Here is an 18,241-nt window from a genome sequence, read left to right as displayed (position 1 = left end):
ACAAACATAATACTTATCATCATCTTGTTCCAGCAATCAGGCAAGCATTTATCGCGCACGCTGAGCTGCTGAAGAAGTCGAGAGAAAAATCACCAAACATGACTTGCGAGCATTGCCCTATGCTGTGGTATCACAGACTATGTCACGATGTCGAAGGTACAGTACTGTTTTCTCAAGTCCAACCTTCGGAGCTTTTAATTAATCTAATCTAAACTATTAATCATCACCACCAACCTGAGCACGGGTCTCCTCTACGAAGACGATTAGGCTATAGTCCGTCATGCTGGATCATTGTGAGTCAGGAACTACACATGTTTTCCAGGGGTTGTGAACCTTCTTTTACATGCAGGTTCCATCACGATGTTTTCCTTTACTAATAACGAAAAATATTGCTACTAAACATTAACAAATGTACGTAATTATTAATACAAAGATCGAACACAAAGAAAAATTAATTCGATCCGACTGTATTCGAACCAGCGTCTTACCATACCGTGGCTGCCGCTCTTCCAACTGAACTATGGAACGAATGAACTAACGTAATGAAAGCGGTGGTTCGAATCCAGCTGGATGGAATGAACTTTCTTTATGTTAGACCTTTGTATTAACAATTGTAACAAACTAGTGGAGTAATTTCCCAAAATAATTCAAAATAATGATAGTAAAATATAGTTATATTCTATAAACTTAATGTTTCAAATGTACGCAACTTAGAAATTATAAACATAGGTCCAACCGCCACTGGGATTTGAACCATGGACGTAGCTCACGGATATATACCTTGGAGTTCTCTCTCGACTTGTAGTATAGCAAAGAGATCAAAGGCCTCTTCTAGGTTGATTGGACAAATGTTCGCATATTTACGATAAAACTAATTCCAGGAATTTACTTTGGTAACTATATAACTATTTTTCAGGTATGAACGAAAAGAAGACGCATGCGTTCATCCTCCGCCGGATAGAACAGTTGCCTGAAGATGAACAGGAACTGCTTATCACCAAGTATCAAGGTGGCACCAACCATATGTATGGGGTAAGAAAACAGTTTGCATGCATTCTTTATCATTGTCAGATAGCCGCCAGGGTGCAGTCTGTTTTTTCAACAGCATGTCCATTGCTATTTTGCAATTGCAGTGCAGTTGGAATGAAGTTCATGTGACAACCATTAAATTTTTGTGGTGATTAACGAATGCTTGTGATCTGTATTATTATTTATTTATTTCAGGTTGGTGAACATAACGCCTTTTTAATGATGCTGCTAAGGGCTCATTGTGAAGCGAAGCAACAGAGGCATGTACATGATACTGCGGAAAATAGGTGGGCACAGATTTTATTATTCCGCACAGCGTTTATTTCTCTGGGACTGGTTCAATAACACGTTGAAATTTCGAGATTCAATTGATGTAGGGGATGAAGTTATTGTTTTGTTTCAATTTTTAATATCCTTATATAAATCCATGCTGATCCTGTGCAAACGAGAGGCGATGGTTACATGGTTCAAACTGAGCCTGAAAGCGGCTCTAATCCGGGAGACGCGAACAGGTACACGTATAATGCGGCTAAAACATAGGCCTGTCTTTTCCCAACAAAACGGAGTGCCTTATTTCTCTTCATTTTAATATTCCGAGATATGTCCGTGCTGAAAATGGTCAATAGTCGACCTATTTGGTCTTTGGTCGCTACATCGAGTGCTTGGCGACCTCAGTGGTCGAGTGGCTTTCTTACCCGTTTTCATGGTATCGCTATCTCTGAGATCCCGGGCTCGATCCACAGCTGGGTAAATGTAGAAAAATCGGATCTTTGCCATTTAATTAGCTCTGCGTGGCACTGCAACTGTAATGGACAGGCGTGTTGCTTTCCACTAGGTGTCACTTGGTAATATAAAAACAATTGCATTAATAATTATAGAAAAAGACATCCTTGAAAAGGTTAGACATAAAATCTTTGAAAGAGTTAGTAATATTTGTTCACCGTTCAATATCAAGTGTGGTATCCAAGATTAGGAATACTCTTAAATAAAAAGAAACTCCCAGATTATTTCAAATTTCAATCGTTTTTTCAGATCCGAGTTCCTGAATCAGTACTTAGGTGGCAGCACTATATTCATGAAGGCGAAACGTTCTCTGTCCAGTGGATTCGACCATCTACTCAAACGAAGAGCTAGCAGAGATGACGTTACACAGGTTAAGAAGGTAACAGTCCCTCTAGACGCCGTCTTTAGGATATCAAATAATCGTTATGGATTAACGTCCTCCAGTGTCATGGCTCATTAGAATAAAATTAGTTAGGAAACATGTCGTTGCTTTATAAAGGCAGTATGAATAAAGCACACATCTTCTTGCGGCAAAAAATAAATTCACTAAAAAATAATTACTTACCTAAATCACATTAATAAATTTGTCATCAAACAGTTGTCTAATAGCTTAGCTATTGTTAGTAAATTCATTATTTTTGTATTTCAGAATATTTGTTTGCATTAATGTTAGTGCATTTCTCAGTTATTTACGAACATTAGTAGAAGTAGAGCACCTTGTGAAAGAGTCGTTCAGGGAACTACTGCCAACTTACTTATTTCTGCCGCCAAGCGTAATGTAAGCATTACTGTATTTCAGTTTTTAAGGGTGCTGGTGAAATCACAGGCACATGGGACTTGTCAGCTTATGTCTTAGGGTAACAGACATAGTGACGGTGTCTCTCAGATCTTTGCTGCTCAAAGCTATGAGTGCATGGACAGGCGTGTCGCTTAACACCAGTGCAACATACGTATGATACTGTATGTCATGTATGGACAGTTGAGGCTATCTACTATCGAGAGCAGGATGAGGTTGGGGTTATAGTCGCATAGTTGCATAAAAGCAATCCACTCTTGTTCTATGAACATCTTTCATTTAGAATAATCTCATGACAACTTATGGCAGAAGATACGTTGCAGTTTTTTTCTAACCATCTTCCTGATGAATTAGATACTTTTGAGATAGGCCGCTATTCTAGAAAGTCATCGTAGTTAAACATTGGTATCATTAGTAACCGTTCGTTTTTTCAGGAGCTGTCTCCCCTTCCGATCCACGAAATCTCATTAGACTCAGGCCCTGAGCTGTTAACTCCTGAGGCGGCGAGGAGGAAGTCTCAGTCACCTTTCATCAACGGTGGTGGCAATGGTATGGTTTTCGATTTTGTGGTTCACTGAAATGTATTAAAACAAAAGAATGGCACCTTTCAACTTCTCGAGAATATGCGAAATAAGATTATAGTCTCTTGAAGTATTGAAGGCAATGGCGTTGTTCAGATCAGGTTTTGTTAGCACGTGCGGACGGAGTTGCTGGTGTGCATAGAAAAAGGGTTTCTTCTCTTAGACAGAACTAATAGGATAAGCAAGACTCATCCTTAATGCGACATTGGATCTCAGTTGTAAATGTAATCGTAATTATTGTATGTAATAATTTGTTACTAACTTTTAATTGTAATTCAAAATTCTAGTTATCTATCGACTTCAAAAAAAAAGGAGAACCACAGAGTAGTGGCCCTATTTAAATTTGAAGAAAATGTGCCACCTCTAAAGGTGGCAAACTAGGAGATGAACCCGATTTCGCGTACTGTCCGGGAACAGACATCTCTGTCTGTACGTAAAAAAAAAAAATAAATTAAAAAACAATTTAAACTGTTTATTCCGAAAAATTACAAAAGTTATTTCTCATTACTAAAATATATATAACTAAAATTATGCACCTAAGTAAATTCAAACCACAGCGACATCTTAACATTGTTACTTATTTCAAAATGTAGTATCTTACAGAGCTCTTATATAATATTACTCCAAGCCAAGTGTCCTCTAATCAATCTGGTACAAATCCTTTTATTTGTAGATTCTAATATTTATACTAGCTTCTTTGGTACCCTGTTTCACATCTGGAAGTACAAAAGACCATATTCTCCTACCATATATATATATATATAGTGAATACATACACACAAAATATTATAAACTAAGTAAATTATTAGTTTATATTTATGTTACCGATTACTTTAAAGCTTGGGCCAATCACGTTCACCGCCTAATGCCAGTAACACACAATGACATGGTGATAATGTGATTTAATGTATTCTTGTAATACAGAGGCTCCTTCGTCCCCCATTATCGCATCAACGGTAGAAGAGGAAAATGAGGAGGATGTTAGAGACGATACAGGGGAGGGCAGTCCTCCCGGAAACTCACCTATGATGGATATGTAAGTCAAATATGCGTCTTAAATTCAAATTTTGTTGCGTCTTGAAATTAATTATTACCTTTAAGTTTCAATTCAAAGTTCGGAATATTTGGGTACTTTTAATAATAATAAATTAATATAATAATTCCAGTTTTCTGAAAGTAAGTGACAACCGTCCTAGCGTAACTCAGCCGGGAATCGAACCCGATGCGACATGGCGACAAGCTATCTACGAGAAGGTTGTCCAACCTCCGGAAACCCAGGAAGGTAATGACCTTATTTATTTTCAAACTAATGTTTTTTTTTGAACAAAATATTAGAAGTAAATTTTCAGCTAGCAGCAACAGAAACTAGGTGATAGCAGAATGAAACTGATGGTAAGCTACACGCCTGTCCACAACAGCTGCAGTGCCACTCAGAGCCTTAAATCGCCAGGATCTGAGTGGCACTGCCACTGCGCCCGTCACCCTGAGACTTACGTTGATAAGTCTCATTTGCCTGTAATTTCACCAGCACCCTTACCCTTCACAACCGGAATGCAGTAATGCTGACATTACTGCTTGGCGGCAGAAATAGGTGATTTTATCAGTAAACTGATCACTATTCATATAAAAACTAAAAACAATTATTTCAAATTTAAAGATACGCTCCCATTAAAATGTCAATCTTTCGTACCATCACCCTTGTAATGTTACAATTTGTATTTTGTTCTACTTATGACCACAGAGCTACCATCGAAAGCCCTGCTTAGTATACCTTCAAAACAGCCTACTGGCAAAAGGAGTAAGGAACAACTTCGTCAGCTATGGAAGATGGCGATCGATCAGACAATATTATTAGTTCGGATGGAAAATGAAAACGCTAGACTTAAAGGTAAGGGTTTATGTTATGTTTTGCATAAACTTTTGGCCAATTAAACTAACTATAGTTCTGTGTACCATAATAAAATTTTTCAGTTCTGTGGCGAGTACTATAAGCAAAATAAAAGATTATGATATAAGAAAAAGTATTATGTGCGTGCGTTCGTGCGTGCGTGCGTGCGTGCGTGCGTGCGTGCGTGCGTGCGTGCGTGCGTGCGTGCGTGCGTGCGTGCTTACGTGCGTGCGTGCGTGAAATAAAATGAAATAATAGCACTCTGTAAGGAAATTAAATTTATTATAAATATATAACTTTATGTTTTCAGAAAGGGAAGAATCGTCAGCCGTGCGCCGTATAAAACTAGAGTACACTGAACTCGGGTATTGTGACGCAGGGGTCTCATTAATGTGGGATAATTTGCTCTCAAGAAGAGATAAATCACAACCGATAGCCAAAGTCGACCGTCATATGTTGACCCAGGCTGTTATACAAGGTTAGTGTTGTCACAGCTCAACATTGGTCATTTAATAATCGAATAGACTATATTGATCTAGGGTGTTATACAAAGTTGGATGGTTATTTTGGATGCGGATCGTAAGATATAACAATAAATGATGGGTTTAGTACACGATTGATATAACAACTTTCAATCTAATGTACCGATGGCATAATGTACATTTTGTATAAACATTTCCGATATAACATTCACGGAGTATTATATTATTATAAATATAATCCCAGTATTTTTAGGTGCAATGACAAGCGCAGCGAGGAGTATTAAGCTTGAGAACACATAAAAATAATCTTGTACAACTGCTGGTTCCTCTAGGTTAGATTAGAACTGCGACCACAGCGGTCCGCGAGTCGAGGGAGGTTAGCGAGCGTGCCGCGGCAGCGGCCGGCGAATCGCCAATACTAAATTTTGATACGAAATCAATAGGCATTTCGATGAGAAATCCTATTTTTGGTATGAAAACGTTATTTTTAATATACATGAGTTGGTGTGTATTGTTTTGTGATATGTAACGAAAAAATGTATTGTATTATTTTATCTACACACATAACATAAACCCTCTGTGATGTGTTCAGAAACCGCAAATTACGACCAGCATAAAGATAAACTGTTTTGTTAGAACAAATTCTTATCTGTTAAAATGTTATTATTGCTTCATAATACAACAACATCTTTGAAAAACTAAACAATTTGATTGGACCTCTTTTCTAATATCAGTCAAGATTAAGTTTTATTCCAAATGAAATGTCAATAGCTAACAATTTTGACAAATTTCACACGTTACTTGATATCGAACGATATGATACTTGGGGACGGCTCTAGTTTGTCTACTATTTAAATAAAAACTACGGTTGTGTGACATGCGTGAGAAAAGTTTTTATTTGCCGCCATTTCGCCAGTCGTGACATGCGGTTCCTGAACACATCACAGAGAGCTTATAATATGTGTGTAGATAAAGCAGTGTATGTAACTTTACATAATTAGGCATTAAAACACTGGTGTGATGTTTTTATGAACCCATAACCCACACTCGTATTTTAATGCCTTTCATTGTGTAACAGTCACATAAAGTACTATAATGACTTACTGGTAATAAATACTTATACTATTAGTCAATTATGTTACTTAATCATTAAATCTAATGTTTGATATACTGAAGGTTTATTGTACACATTGAAAATATGCCTTTTGTTGTTATACCTCGTATTGGTTATATTCAATGAGTGATTATACTCCGTGCAACCATCTAATTAGCTTTTGACGTATGCATGTATCCGAAGCTCCGTAATTATTGACATACAACAATAGACAAACAAATGCAATGTTTCCTGGACTCCTTTATTTTTTAATTTGAACGGTCGTTGTCATGTTGGCGCGGCGGTTTGCGTGCTGTAGTGCGCAGGCAAAAATTCTACAACTTTACGCAGAAGGCCATTAGTGCTTTTCGAGTCTAATATAACAACAGCTTTAGGATGTTCATGTGAGGCTGCCTCGCTTCTGCAGCACCATCTACTATTATTCCATCATGAGGAAAAGACAGCCTCGCTGCTCTGCAGATTGCGGGCCAGGGGCAACTCCATCCTGACGACCATGGTAGGGAGATATGATTCCCCCATTATGCGCCATTTCCTTCAGGTGCTCGTTAGCAAAAGGTGTTTGTGAGAAAAAGAATTTGCTGACAAACGCCATTAAATATTAGTATTAAGTATTATTTCCGCACATTATTTATCTTTTTACTAACATAGCTGTTACTAACCAATTTATGGACGCCGTTGTCTGAATTAAAGATAAATTACGAAAAAACAAATAAGAAGTGATTTAAATTTAACAGAGCGGGGAATACAAGGAGGAAGTTAGCTTAGGACATTCAAATAAAACGCGACTAGTTAATATGATGTGTAGGTAGCTAAGTAAATAGTTTAAAATACAAAATCAGAAGCAAGCGTCCTGTAAGCTGGGCTATCACTGCAATATCACTAAAATGATATTTCTTTCAGGCGTTCCCCGCATGTCCCGCGGCGGAGTATGGTATTTCCTGGCCGAACAAAACTGCTTACGATCAGCGCCACCCGATGTTCGAAACTTTCCACACTATCACGAACCCTACCGGGCATTGTTGGGTGGCCTCACTAAACATCAACATGCTATACTTATCGACCTCGGTAAGTTGACTAAGTCTAGTTGTGAATTTTATTACTCGTCGGAGATCTTGTGAATTTTATTGAAACTCATCGGAGATCTAATGAATTTGTTATTGAAACTCATCGGAGTACTTGTGAATTTATTGCAAGTAATCGAAGTACTTATGAATGTTGTTGACGTTTTAATTTATTTTATTCATATATCAATTTAAAATTAATATTTACGAGCACTCCGCAGTACTCGTCAATTTTTGAAACTCATTAGAGAGCTTGTGAATTTTATTAAAACTCGATGGAGTACTTATTAAAACTCATTGAACTATATACGAATTTTATTGAGCTCATCTTTATTATCAATAACTAGAGTCTTCTCTTCGCAGGTCGTACGTTCCCTAAGCATTCGTATTTTGCATCTGCCTTGGGTCCTGGTCAACTAGCATTATATAATATTTTAAAGGCATACTCCTTGCTTGATCCGGATGTTGGGTATTGCCAGGGGCTCAGTTTTGTAGCTGGCGTTCTATTGTTGCATGTAAGTATAAAAAAATAATAATAAAGATAAAATAACATGTATGTGTTAAAATTTTCTTAATATTCCGTTTGGTGCTTTTTAACAAATTTATTACTATATACTATCTTTTAACTTGCTTGCTTAGTGAATTGAATGACAATAATAAATTTGTTAAAAGTTACCTAACTACACACACTGCTACTGTAGTCTGTCTTTTTTGAAGATTGAGTAAAATGACAGTTCATTGCTCGAAAGTGTTGCCCGCTTGCAACCAGCTAGTGATTGCAGTCGATAAATATTTTATCGACTATCGACTGAATATTGGTTACGCTTATGCAATAGATAACGAACTTGTTTCATTCAACCATCATCGCTCCATTATTCGTCCAACTGGTAGCCTCAGGTAGAGATTTGAACAGTAAATTTTTGTAAATTCATACATACATAGACTGCATTTAGATCTATGTCTATTAAAAATACAAAGATTTGATTTGAAAGAATTGATTTTAATTCTTTATATATAATCAAATTCGCCGCTCTTTATTAAAATGTGTATGAATAAAAATTGATTTCGATACTGGTCCAGCAGTCAAAATAAGAAAAATGACGTAATTAGTAACCATCAGAACGTCGTAACATTCACAATTCAGATAAATTTGGTAAAATTTTTACTCCTTTACAATCTATCGATAAAACTATCGACAACGACTGTATGACTATTTAAAATTTTATGAAAACAGGCAACCTTGCGAATGTCATTTTATTTCGTCTTCAAAAAAGACTGTCCTGGGAAACGTGTCGAGGTTTTCCCACAGGAATACAGCATGGAGTTCTTCAAAAGAGGTTTGAGAAGGGTCCTAAAGGATTGGGAACGCGATCTTGACGCCCTTGGTGTTGCAGGCGTTCAAAGGCGATGGTGACCGCTTTCCATCTTGTCATTGTTTGCTGGCTACATAATATATAAGAAAAGACTCGGTTACCTCTTTCTCTTTCTCGGAAAGAGAAAGAGGTAATCGTTTACCGTACGAAATCTATCAAAAAGTAAGATTTACGTTTAATGTTGTAAACAGATGGAAGAAGCAGATGCATTCATCCTACTTCGTCATTTGATGTTCAGACGAGGTTTGAGGAAGCAGTACCTCCCTGATATGCAGGCTTTGCAAGTACAGGTAAGATGATGAGCGTTGTTCAAGATCATCGTCTGGTATTTTTTTGAAAGTAAATTAGACACATCGTCTAGTCTTGGTAGCCTATTGATTTGACCTACCGCCTCTCAAGCAAAGGCCGTGGGTTCGAATCCGGGCTCCCATCTCTTAGTTTTCGAAATTTAATTACAAATTTACCATTAGCTTTTTGGTGAACGAAAGCATCGTGATGAAACCTGGCTTATTTGGTCTAGCTTTGAAAACTCCAAATCGCAGAATTCTTTTAGAAGTTAGTATTAGGGCTTGGATTTTGGGACTTTTTCAGTCTGGGATGTTTACAGTCCCGGGAATATCGGCACGTTTGATACTTAAATTACTTAAAGAAACAATATTAAAAATCTACTAAACCAACAGTAGTAATATTTATTCTGGTTAGATGGACATGGCAATACTGTAGAGTGGAGCTTAATACAATCTGTAGAGATTGATGAATAATAGTAATAAAAATCAGATCTCTCTCTGAAACTACATCAAACACCCTTTCTTTCTTGCTGTGTCCATTATAAAAATAAACTTCCATAGCTAATTTCTGTTTGTGCAATTTGAATTGATAAAGAGCTGGTTAAAATATCAGTTTTGACTGCCTAAATGTTGCCTATTAGTACGAAAACCTACTTTTGACATTGTCACGAAGGTCTCGTTTTTACAACAATTACCAAATTGTTTGGGCTTTGTACCTGTACTGTGTGCTATGGATAGTCATCAAGTACTTTTTATTTATTTATAAAGGATTTTTCCATTGCAGCTATACCAACTCTCGCGTCTTCTTCGCGATCACGAACCTGAGCTCCACGCAAAGTTGGAGTCTCTGGATATCTCTCCAGCGTTATATGCAGCCCCCTGGATGCTCACGTTGTTCACCAGCCAGTTTCCTTTGGGTTTCGTCGTTAGAGTCTTTGGTAAGTGTGGCTTAGTAAAATCGACTTGTCCAGGCTTGAGTCCAAGTTTTGCGCATTTTACGCACGCTCACCATTTTGTCGTCCCTTCAAATTTCAACTGTCAATTTTGCCAAAATAAGTTATAAAATTGTAATGTAGCCTTTTCACGAGAGGCGGAAGGGACAAGTATACGAACTGCCTCTGTGGCCAAACGGTTACCATGCCGGATTGCGACGCAGAGGTCCCAGGTTCGATTCACGGGCCGGGAGAAATGTTTGTGTGGCCTGCACTTATTTCTCTCGTGAGTTTGTGTGTAATTTGTGATTGTCTATGTGTGTGTCCATGGCACCCGCGACACAGGGTTTCCCTAGTGCGGGGCTATGTCAAGTGTGTGCGTTATTGTATTGTATTATTGTTTACCTCATAGTTTCCCAAAGTGGTCCATACCGCTTCCCAATGGGTGCTGAAGAGTCTTAGGGGGACCTCGGCAGCTGTCCAGGGCGTGCTACCGCATTTGGAAACAAAAAGCTGAATTATATATATAAACTATACTACAAATATGTAATTTTCATTTTTTGCGATTTTTTGTTGTAAGTTAATACAAAAAATACGTTTTTTTAATTTTTTTTTTTTTTGGGTGGTGAGCGTTGAAAGTTTTTTATCTGCCTACTTAGGTAACTTCCCCGTAAGTTTAGCGACCTATAGTTTACCTATAGGAATTATTCAAAGTTTTATATCTAACAAAGGGAACCGATATCAAAATTTAACTATTAACGTTTATTGATCGGCTTACAAAATACATGCACCTCTTAACTCGTTACTACAATTCCATTAACCATCTGGGGTTACTATCTTACTTAATCTATTGGCGGCAGCAGGCTAACGGGTACAGAGTTATCATCATTTAGAAGAGCGATCTATTTCAATATTTTTATTTTCGTACGAAAGCAAATCTGATGAATTGTTAATAGCATCGAGTATATAACCAGAAATAGAGTCAAAATTAGGGCCATCCATCCCTGGCAACTCATCAGGCAAAAGGGCCTTATATCACTTTTAAATATCAACTCTCGTTTGCGCTGGAATCACAAATTAGAAAGCTGAAATAGTACAGCGCTAACAACTGACCTGTAGGTACGTCTCCGTGTATTCCAAAAATATTCTGTATTTATTGTAATAAAGATAATATCTCTAACTAAGGGGGGCTGTTCCATTTGGTGGCGTGGGAAAAACAGCTAAACATCTAATTATAAAACAAAAGGTATCTGATTCAGACATCACATTTCGTCGGTAATTAAATATGTAATTTTTCAATTTTCGTAAATTATATCAAAGCTCAAGTTAAACTGATAGGTTTGAAGTGAAACAATTGACGACACGCATCAATATAACTGCCTCGGTGGCCGAACGGTTATCACGCCGGACTGCCACGCAGAGGTCCCGAGGTTCGATTCCCGGGTCGGGAGAAATATTTGTATGGCCTACATTTATTTCTCTCGTAAGTTTGGGTGTAATTTGTGGTTGTCTATTGTGTGTTCATAGCACCCGCGACACAGGGTTTCCCTAGTGCGGGGCCATGTTAAGTGTGTGCGTTATTATTATTTAAAAAAAAAAAAAGAATTCGGGCCGGCCAATCTGAACGCAGTTGTCAACGTAATGATTAGGCAGAATAGTTTTGAAACAAATTAAATGATATTTCGTCTCTATTTCTGGTCATATACTCTAAGATTAATAGTCATGGAACAAAAGTTATTGTTTAAGATGAGGTTGTAAGTATTTTACAAATAACCCTGTATAATTCCATTACGGAAGACGAGTGGGTTGGCAAATAAAACATTGTTATTTGAACTCTGCCATCTGTTCACAGATCTAATTTTCCTGGAATCCCTGGACGTGGTGTTCTCAATATCCCTGGCCCTGTTAACAGCTCACAAAGACGGTCTGATGCTCTGTGAGAGCTGCGAAGAAGCGGCGGAGTACCTCAAACATAAATTACCAGATATGGACTCTGCTATGTACCATCGAGTTATGAAGAAGGTAATAGTGTTTTGCAGAAAAGTGCAAATTATTAGTTTTGTTATTTATGACTTGGTTGCCACGAAAGCTCGGTGTCCATTCAAATAACCCAATTTCGCTTATTCTCAGTTGTCACCACTGGCCTGGGAACAAAGCCGGTGGTGCTTTTATCATTAAACTCGAATTTTATTTTATTCCCTTTCGATGGCGGCAATAAACAAACATTAATTGGTATTTTTTATTCCATTTGTTTTTTTTTACCACTGGCGACTACTGGGATATTTTAAATCCGTTTGCCGCCAGTGGCAACAACAGATCTTTTTGTGCCGTTTGTCACCACCTGGTAACGCATGGGATTTTTTTCCCATTTGTCGCCAGTAGAAACCACCACTGGCAACAACTGGGATTTTTTTATCCCGTTTGTCACCATCTGGTTACATATAGGATTTTTTTCCCATTTGTCGCCAGTAGAAATCACCACTGGCAATAACTAGGATTTTTTAATCCCGTTTGTCACTATCTGGTAAATATATGGGATTTTTTTTCCCATTTGTCGCCAGTGGTGACAACTGGGAATAAGCCCCCAATTTCAGTAGCTCCTTGTTGCTTACGCTTACCATGGGCCTCATAAAAAAGCTCAATCACCCAACGAGCTAGGGAGCGAGCAATGCTTGGCATTTCTTTACGTGTTCGAATTAGAAATGAGGAGATCAAAACATTAGCAAGTTAAAGTAGCAGTGGACAGGGCATATAGCTCTGACGGCCGTTGGGGCAGAAAGCTTCTGGAATGGAGACCACAACCGGAAGGCGTTCAGTGGGACGGCTACCCCTAGACCCTACTAGAGTGACGGATGACTTGGTAAGGGCAGACTGGGTTACCGATGTAATCTTTAGGGGAGGTCTATGTTTAGCAATGGACGTCTTCCGGCTGATATGATGATGATGATCACTCTTTGTGAAAGGGTACATCTACTTAAGTTCTGCCGCCACACCTACCTCGGCCATGAAGCAGTAATGTGAGCATTACTGCATTCTAGCTTTGAAGGGTAAGGGTGCTGGTGCAGCTTCAGGCACATGAGACTTGGCTCAAGGTCTTTGCGGCTTAAAGCTAAGAGTGGTACTGCAATGTGTTATGGGTAGGCGTGTCGCTTTCCATTAGGGTTCGTCTCGTCACAGTATGTCATAAAGTAAGAATGGGTGCGAAGAAAATTACTTAGCTTGCTGAGTTTCCATAAATAATTAAAAATATTTGATTTTCATGTAGTTTTCGGTGATTCCAGGTGCGTTCTTTAGATATCTCCCGACAACTGAGCGAATATGCTGTTGAATACGCCGTGTTACGAGAAGAAATGCCTCGTATGGCCACTCTCACTGACGAAAATAGACATTTGGCTGCTGACAACGCAAGAATGAGTTCTGAGCTAGACGTAAGTATTGGGACAAAATCTCTTGCAATGGCGCTATCAACCGTCTTGGTAAAATAGAACACTGTAGTCCCAGGTCTGCCTGCTGGTCTTGAGATTCGTTAATTCTCTCGTTTCTTAACCTGAGTACTATTGTGTCCCTGTGTGCAATAACAAAAACGACAGAGCACTGGTCTCTCCATAACCTTGAAGATTTTACGTGAACCTCCGATATACGGGTATCCTTGAGAGATTTTCCTGGCTTCAAAAGTAAACAAGAGTTAGTAATGACTTAAACTAATTACGTGGTTCCGCTCGGAATATCCTGCTTGAACCTAGGTGAAAACCCAAGGCTTTTTAATAAGTAGCTATTTCTACGTCTTTCTTTTTTAATTAAAAAAAAAAATAAGTAAAGACAGCATTAGAGAAATCAATATCCAGGTAACCTGTCCCTGGCTTGTACATCGGCACCACTTTGTGGGGAACAAAGTTGCATTTTAGAAATAAATAATTGTATTTTTCTTTCTTTGCAGTCTGCAATGGACGCCATAACTAGTTACCAGAAAAACCAAGCGCGTCTCGAAAGTCATAACAAGTTGTTAGAACAACAATTAACACTTTTATCTCGATTCATCACAGCGCATCACAAACAAGAAATGCCGGCAGAAATAAAGAAAATCAGCCAAAATTACGGGAAAAAGATAAGCTTCAGCTCGAAGTTATTAAAATTCACTCAGAATGACGATGAAGACAATGACCCTAAGAAGAACTTTAAAACTGGTGCTAGTGCACCAAATCTATTCGCTAAAATATCAAGAGATGAAGTCATGAATGCTATGAATAAAGAAAAGAGCTTGGAAAACGATAGGCGACAGTTTATGATGAAGAAATCCCAATCCGTACATTCTGGTTTGATTGCTAATAATCTCAAGCAAGTACCTTTGAGAGCGCTTGATGAAAAACCCGAAGTGAAACGATCAGAAAGTTTCCGTACTGATATTTTATCTGAATCGATCAAAGAACTCGGTAGAAAGAACACAGGTTTCTTTGCGAACACACATGAGCAAATTCGTCAAGAAAGATTGTTTGAACAACAGCTAAAACACGATTTCGATGAAAATTTAAAAAGGTACGACAAACAGATGGAAACAAAATCATATTTGGATGATATTAGTATATTTCAGAACAGAAAATCTATGTCACTGAATCTACAGTCAAAGGAATTGGAAAGCAAAATTGACAGTGGTTTCGTTACTCCTCTTAGTCCAGACGACAAAAAAGACGACACATCTTCTATAATATCACATCCTCTTAGTGACTGTGATGTGGATATTAAATTCGATGGTCAGTCGACAAAATTGAAACAAATAAGGCCATTAAAAAGTAACGTTGTAGGGAAAAATGCATAGTATTATTAGTAAATTAAGAACAAATTACTATGTACGTTTTTGCGTTTTTATTTTAACCTAACTGAGGCAGATGATTTGCAGTTGGACTTTCGCAACGTTACGGAATTAAAATAAACTAATAACTAGCGAGCGCCATCTGTTATTTACGGTCAGAATTAACTTTATCAATAACATAATTGCAGCTAGAACAAAATAGCATCAGGAGAGGAATATGATAGTGACAGGGTCGATCCAATTTTTTTAAAATGTTTACCTAATCCAATTCGCAGAGTTATAAAATTGATCAGCAGTTCTGTCGATTTGTATGAAAAGCAATTTTATTAAAATTTGCGATAATAGATGTCACTCTCGGATAAAGTATGAAAAGAATTCGTGGAACACAAGATGTTGGTGCTCATTTATTATTTTTTGTACAAATGTTTTTATTTTTTATCTTAGATTTTGGTAAAAACGCACAAACAAAATATGGTTTTAAAAAAGTAGTATTTAGTAGAAAATAGGCATGGCTGTTGTTAGCGTAGAAAAATGATTTTATATTTTATTGCTTATGAAAAATGTGAGAGTTTGTAACAATTTTGGAAATACAAAAGTGTAAAAAAAACACACCAAATTGAAAAACTTAAACGGAAAAATAGAAAAAAAAACCATGACAGATCATATAAATCATATAGGGAAGAATGTCTTATTAAATAGCTCATCATTAATTCACTTTTGCATTCCCAGAAGTTGTAAATTGCTTCTAAAATAAGGAAAACACGTAGATTGTCCAAAATATTAAAAAACATCGAATGCTATGCTATGTAAGCGGCAAGAGTAAGAGTAAGAGACACCTCGCGCAATAAACTACAACAACTAGCTGTATCTGTAGAAACGTACTTTACTTATATCGCATATTTGATCACAGTAGACTATATACTACTACATCGACCATGACTATACATAATATAAGTTAGTTTATATATACTTATATTGGGTTTAGACCGAGTTTTGGTCTCGGTTTTGCTGCAAGAGTACTTAACGCTTGTATCTGAGTTTGACGTACCTGCAAGATTCTTGCAGACTCGTACTTACTCAAATCTTGCAGTATCGGTCTTGCGAAAATGCAAGAAGAAGATCTGGACCGATTTTGGGCAACACTACATTCAAACAAAGAATTAGCTGGGAAATAAACTATTATTTCTGATCTAAATTGCGTATTGTATTTACTAGCATTAAGGGAGCCTTCAAGTTGGACTGTTATAAAAAAAACTGCGGTGGCGCGTCTTATTAGATTTTTTTATCATGCAATATTGTTTAATATTCGAGTGTTGCATAATGAAATATTATTTAATAATTACACGAAAATGTACTTGAACACTAGTCCGAGAATGACCTAGTTCACCAATTGTTACTGCAAAAAGGACGCGCGCGTGTGGCATTGCGGCTGCGCTTCCAGATATTGTATGAAAATCAGCAATATATAAACAACTATATATTGTCACAGACGCACCACTACAGTGCTTCTTAAATCGTCTAATTTGTTGACTAATACTCTCTCAGTCACTCATGACCACGAGACCTGTAAAGGACCCGAAACGTTGGTTTGTTTGAAACAACAGTTTTATGCCCAAATGAGTAACGATTACGAAAACCTAAGACTTGAGGTTGTAATCAAGCACCAGTACGGGCTGTAGGCGTTGTTGGCTTTTGCGCGATGTGTGTAAAAAGTTTTATTTCATATTCTGTATTCTGAAATATTATGCCTATTGTTATTACTTGTAGAATAATTTAGTATAAATACAGGGTATTACAAAAGGATGCAACTTCAGGCACATGGTATCTTAGGGTGGCAGGTACAGTGGTAGTGCACTTCCTATCGTTGCAATTTAAAGAGCACTGCAACTGCTATGGTTAGCGTGTCGCTTACCACCAGATGCACGACTTGTTCGTCGCGTCACTTGATGTCATTAAAGAAAGGCAAAATTTTGTATTATATATTATACAGGAACGGCATTTACGAAGGAAACGTCTTCCATAATTGCGGCGGTTTAGAAATGAAAATGTTGCTCAATGGAGCAATAATCAGTTTATGGCGTGTACCTTCCAAACACGTAACTTCCACACACTTAACTGTGGAAATATATAGCCATCGATAATAATAACGCACACTAGCACCGGTGCGGGTGGCGTGGACACAGACATAGACAACCCACAAATTTCAACCAAACTCATGAGAGAAATAAATGTACGCCATACAAATATTTCTCCCAGCCCGGGAATTGAACCCAGGACCTCTGTGTGATAGTCCAGCATAGTAACTGTTCGACCGTAGAGGCAGTTAAAGGTGTAATTTTGATGATGATGACCTTGGCCATTCCGAATAATAATTAATGCCCACCGACCAACTATAGTCATTGCCTGCGTTGGCAAGACACTAACGCTTGAAAGACGTTTTTGGGGATCTCTTAAAGGGCTAATGTTACAATATTAACGCTTCCAGCATGACAGGTTAGCCAACTGACAGAAGAGACGCCCCAGTCTCTTAATAATTACCTAGTAGTGCCCTCTACAATTATGTAGCGAATTAATATTAACGCCATCTATTTGTTAGAAATAACAAGTCAGTGCAACGTTCCATTTCAAATCAATATCTGTCAAAACGAGGCCAGGTTATAAATTTGAACGCGCTGTTTGTATTTTGCTTCGTGAACGTCGTCTTTCTTTGTTTTTTTTTGCCTTTAATACTGTTTCGGCGATTTTTATAGTGTCAGTAAGTTTTCTAGAATAAAATATGAAAATTATTGTAACCCTTTTGTAACACACTGGAGGTATCGGTCCAGATAGGTATCCTATCTGCACAATGTCTTACTAAAAGTGTTCTTTAGTAAATTAGAAAGTATAAGACTAGTTAAAAAATATATAAACAAGCAGTAGACACCATGTTCCAGGTCAATTTCATGATTTTAAAAGAAATGCCAAAAGAAGGTTGTGACCACCTATCACAGGGACATCCGGCTCTTTGAATGGATCTGGTGGCAGCTTTTTGTCACTTAGGTCACACACACTTTAGGTCTTGTCCAGACACAGACTCGTCGGTAACCAGAGTAGTGAACCAGCTACTAA

At 37.7% G+C, this 18,241-nt stretch overlaps 1 protein-coding gene across 1 annotated transcript in view; it reads left to right on the top strand.

Moving 5' to 3' along the window:
- Nucleotides 1-15,721, top strand: part of LOC113232138 (TBC1 domain family member 1) — a 28,794-nt gene extending 13,073 nt beyond the window's left edge. Inside the window, exons 7-22 of the mRNA XM_026466776.1 lie at nucleotides 34-156; nucleotides 917-1,032; nucleotides 1,225-1,316; nucleotides 2,062-2,191; nucleotides 3,043-3,157; nucleotides 4,114-4,225; nucleotides 4,356-4,471; nucleotides 4,931-5,077; nucleotides 5,388-5,555; nucleotides 7,574-7,738; nucleotides 8,098-8,249; nucleotides 9,299-9,397; nucleotides 10,179-10,332; nucleotides 12,179-12,348; nucleotides 13,608-13,754; nucleotides 14,264-15,721. Of these exons, the coding sequence (XP_026322561.1) occupies nucleotides 34-156; nucleotides 917-1,032; nucleotides 1,225-1,316; nucleotides 2,062-2,191; nucleotides 3,043-3,157; nucleotides 4,114-4,225; nucleotides 4,356-4,471; nucleotides 4,931-5,077; nucleotides 5,388-5,555; nucleotides 7,574-7,738; nucleotides 8,098-8,249; nucleotides 9,299-9,397; nucleotides 10,179-10,332; nucleotides 12,179-12,348; nucleotides 13,608-13,754; nucleotides 14,264-15,139 (2,882 nt within the window). The 3' untranslated portion in view covers nucleotides 15,140-15,721. The remainder of the gene's footprint in view (nucleotides 1-33; nucleotides 157-916; nucleotides 1,033-1,224; nucleotides 1,317-2,061; nucleotides 2,192-3,042; nucleotides 3,158-4,113; nucleotides 4,226-4,355; nucleotides 4,472-4,930; nucleotides 5,078-5,387; nucleotides 5,556-7,573; nucleotides 7,739-8,097; nucleotides 8,250-9,298; nucleotides 9,398-10,178; nucleotides 10,333-12,178; nucleotides 12,349-13,607; nucleotides 13,755-14,263) is intronic.
- The last annotated feature ends 2,520 nt before the right edge of the window (nucleotides 15,722-18,241 follow it).

Source organism: Hyposmocoma kahamanoa, unplaced genomic scaffold (genome assembly GCF_003589595.1).
Source record: "Hyposmocoma kahamanoa isolate Upper Pololo Valley unplaced genomic scaffold, ASM358959v1 67, whole genome shotgun sequence".
Lineage (NCBI taxonomy): Eukaryota > Metazoa > Arthropoda > Insecta > Lepidoptera > Cosmopterigidae > Hyposmocoma > Hyposmocoma kahamanoa.
Note: the sequence above shows the minus strand (reverse complement) of the source record. Positions and strands in the feature narration are given on the sequence as shown.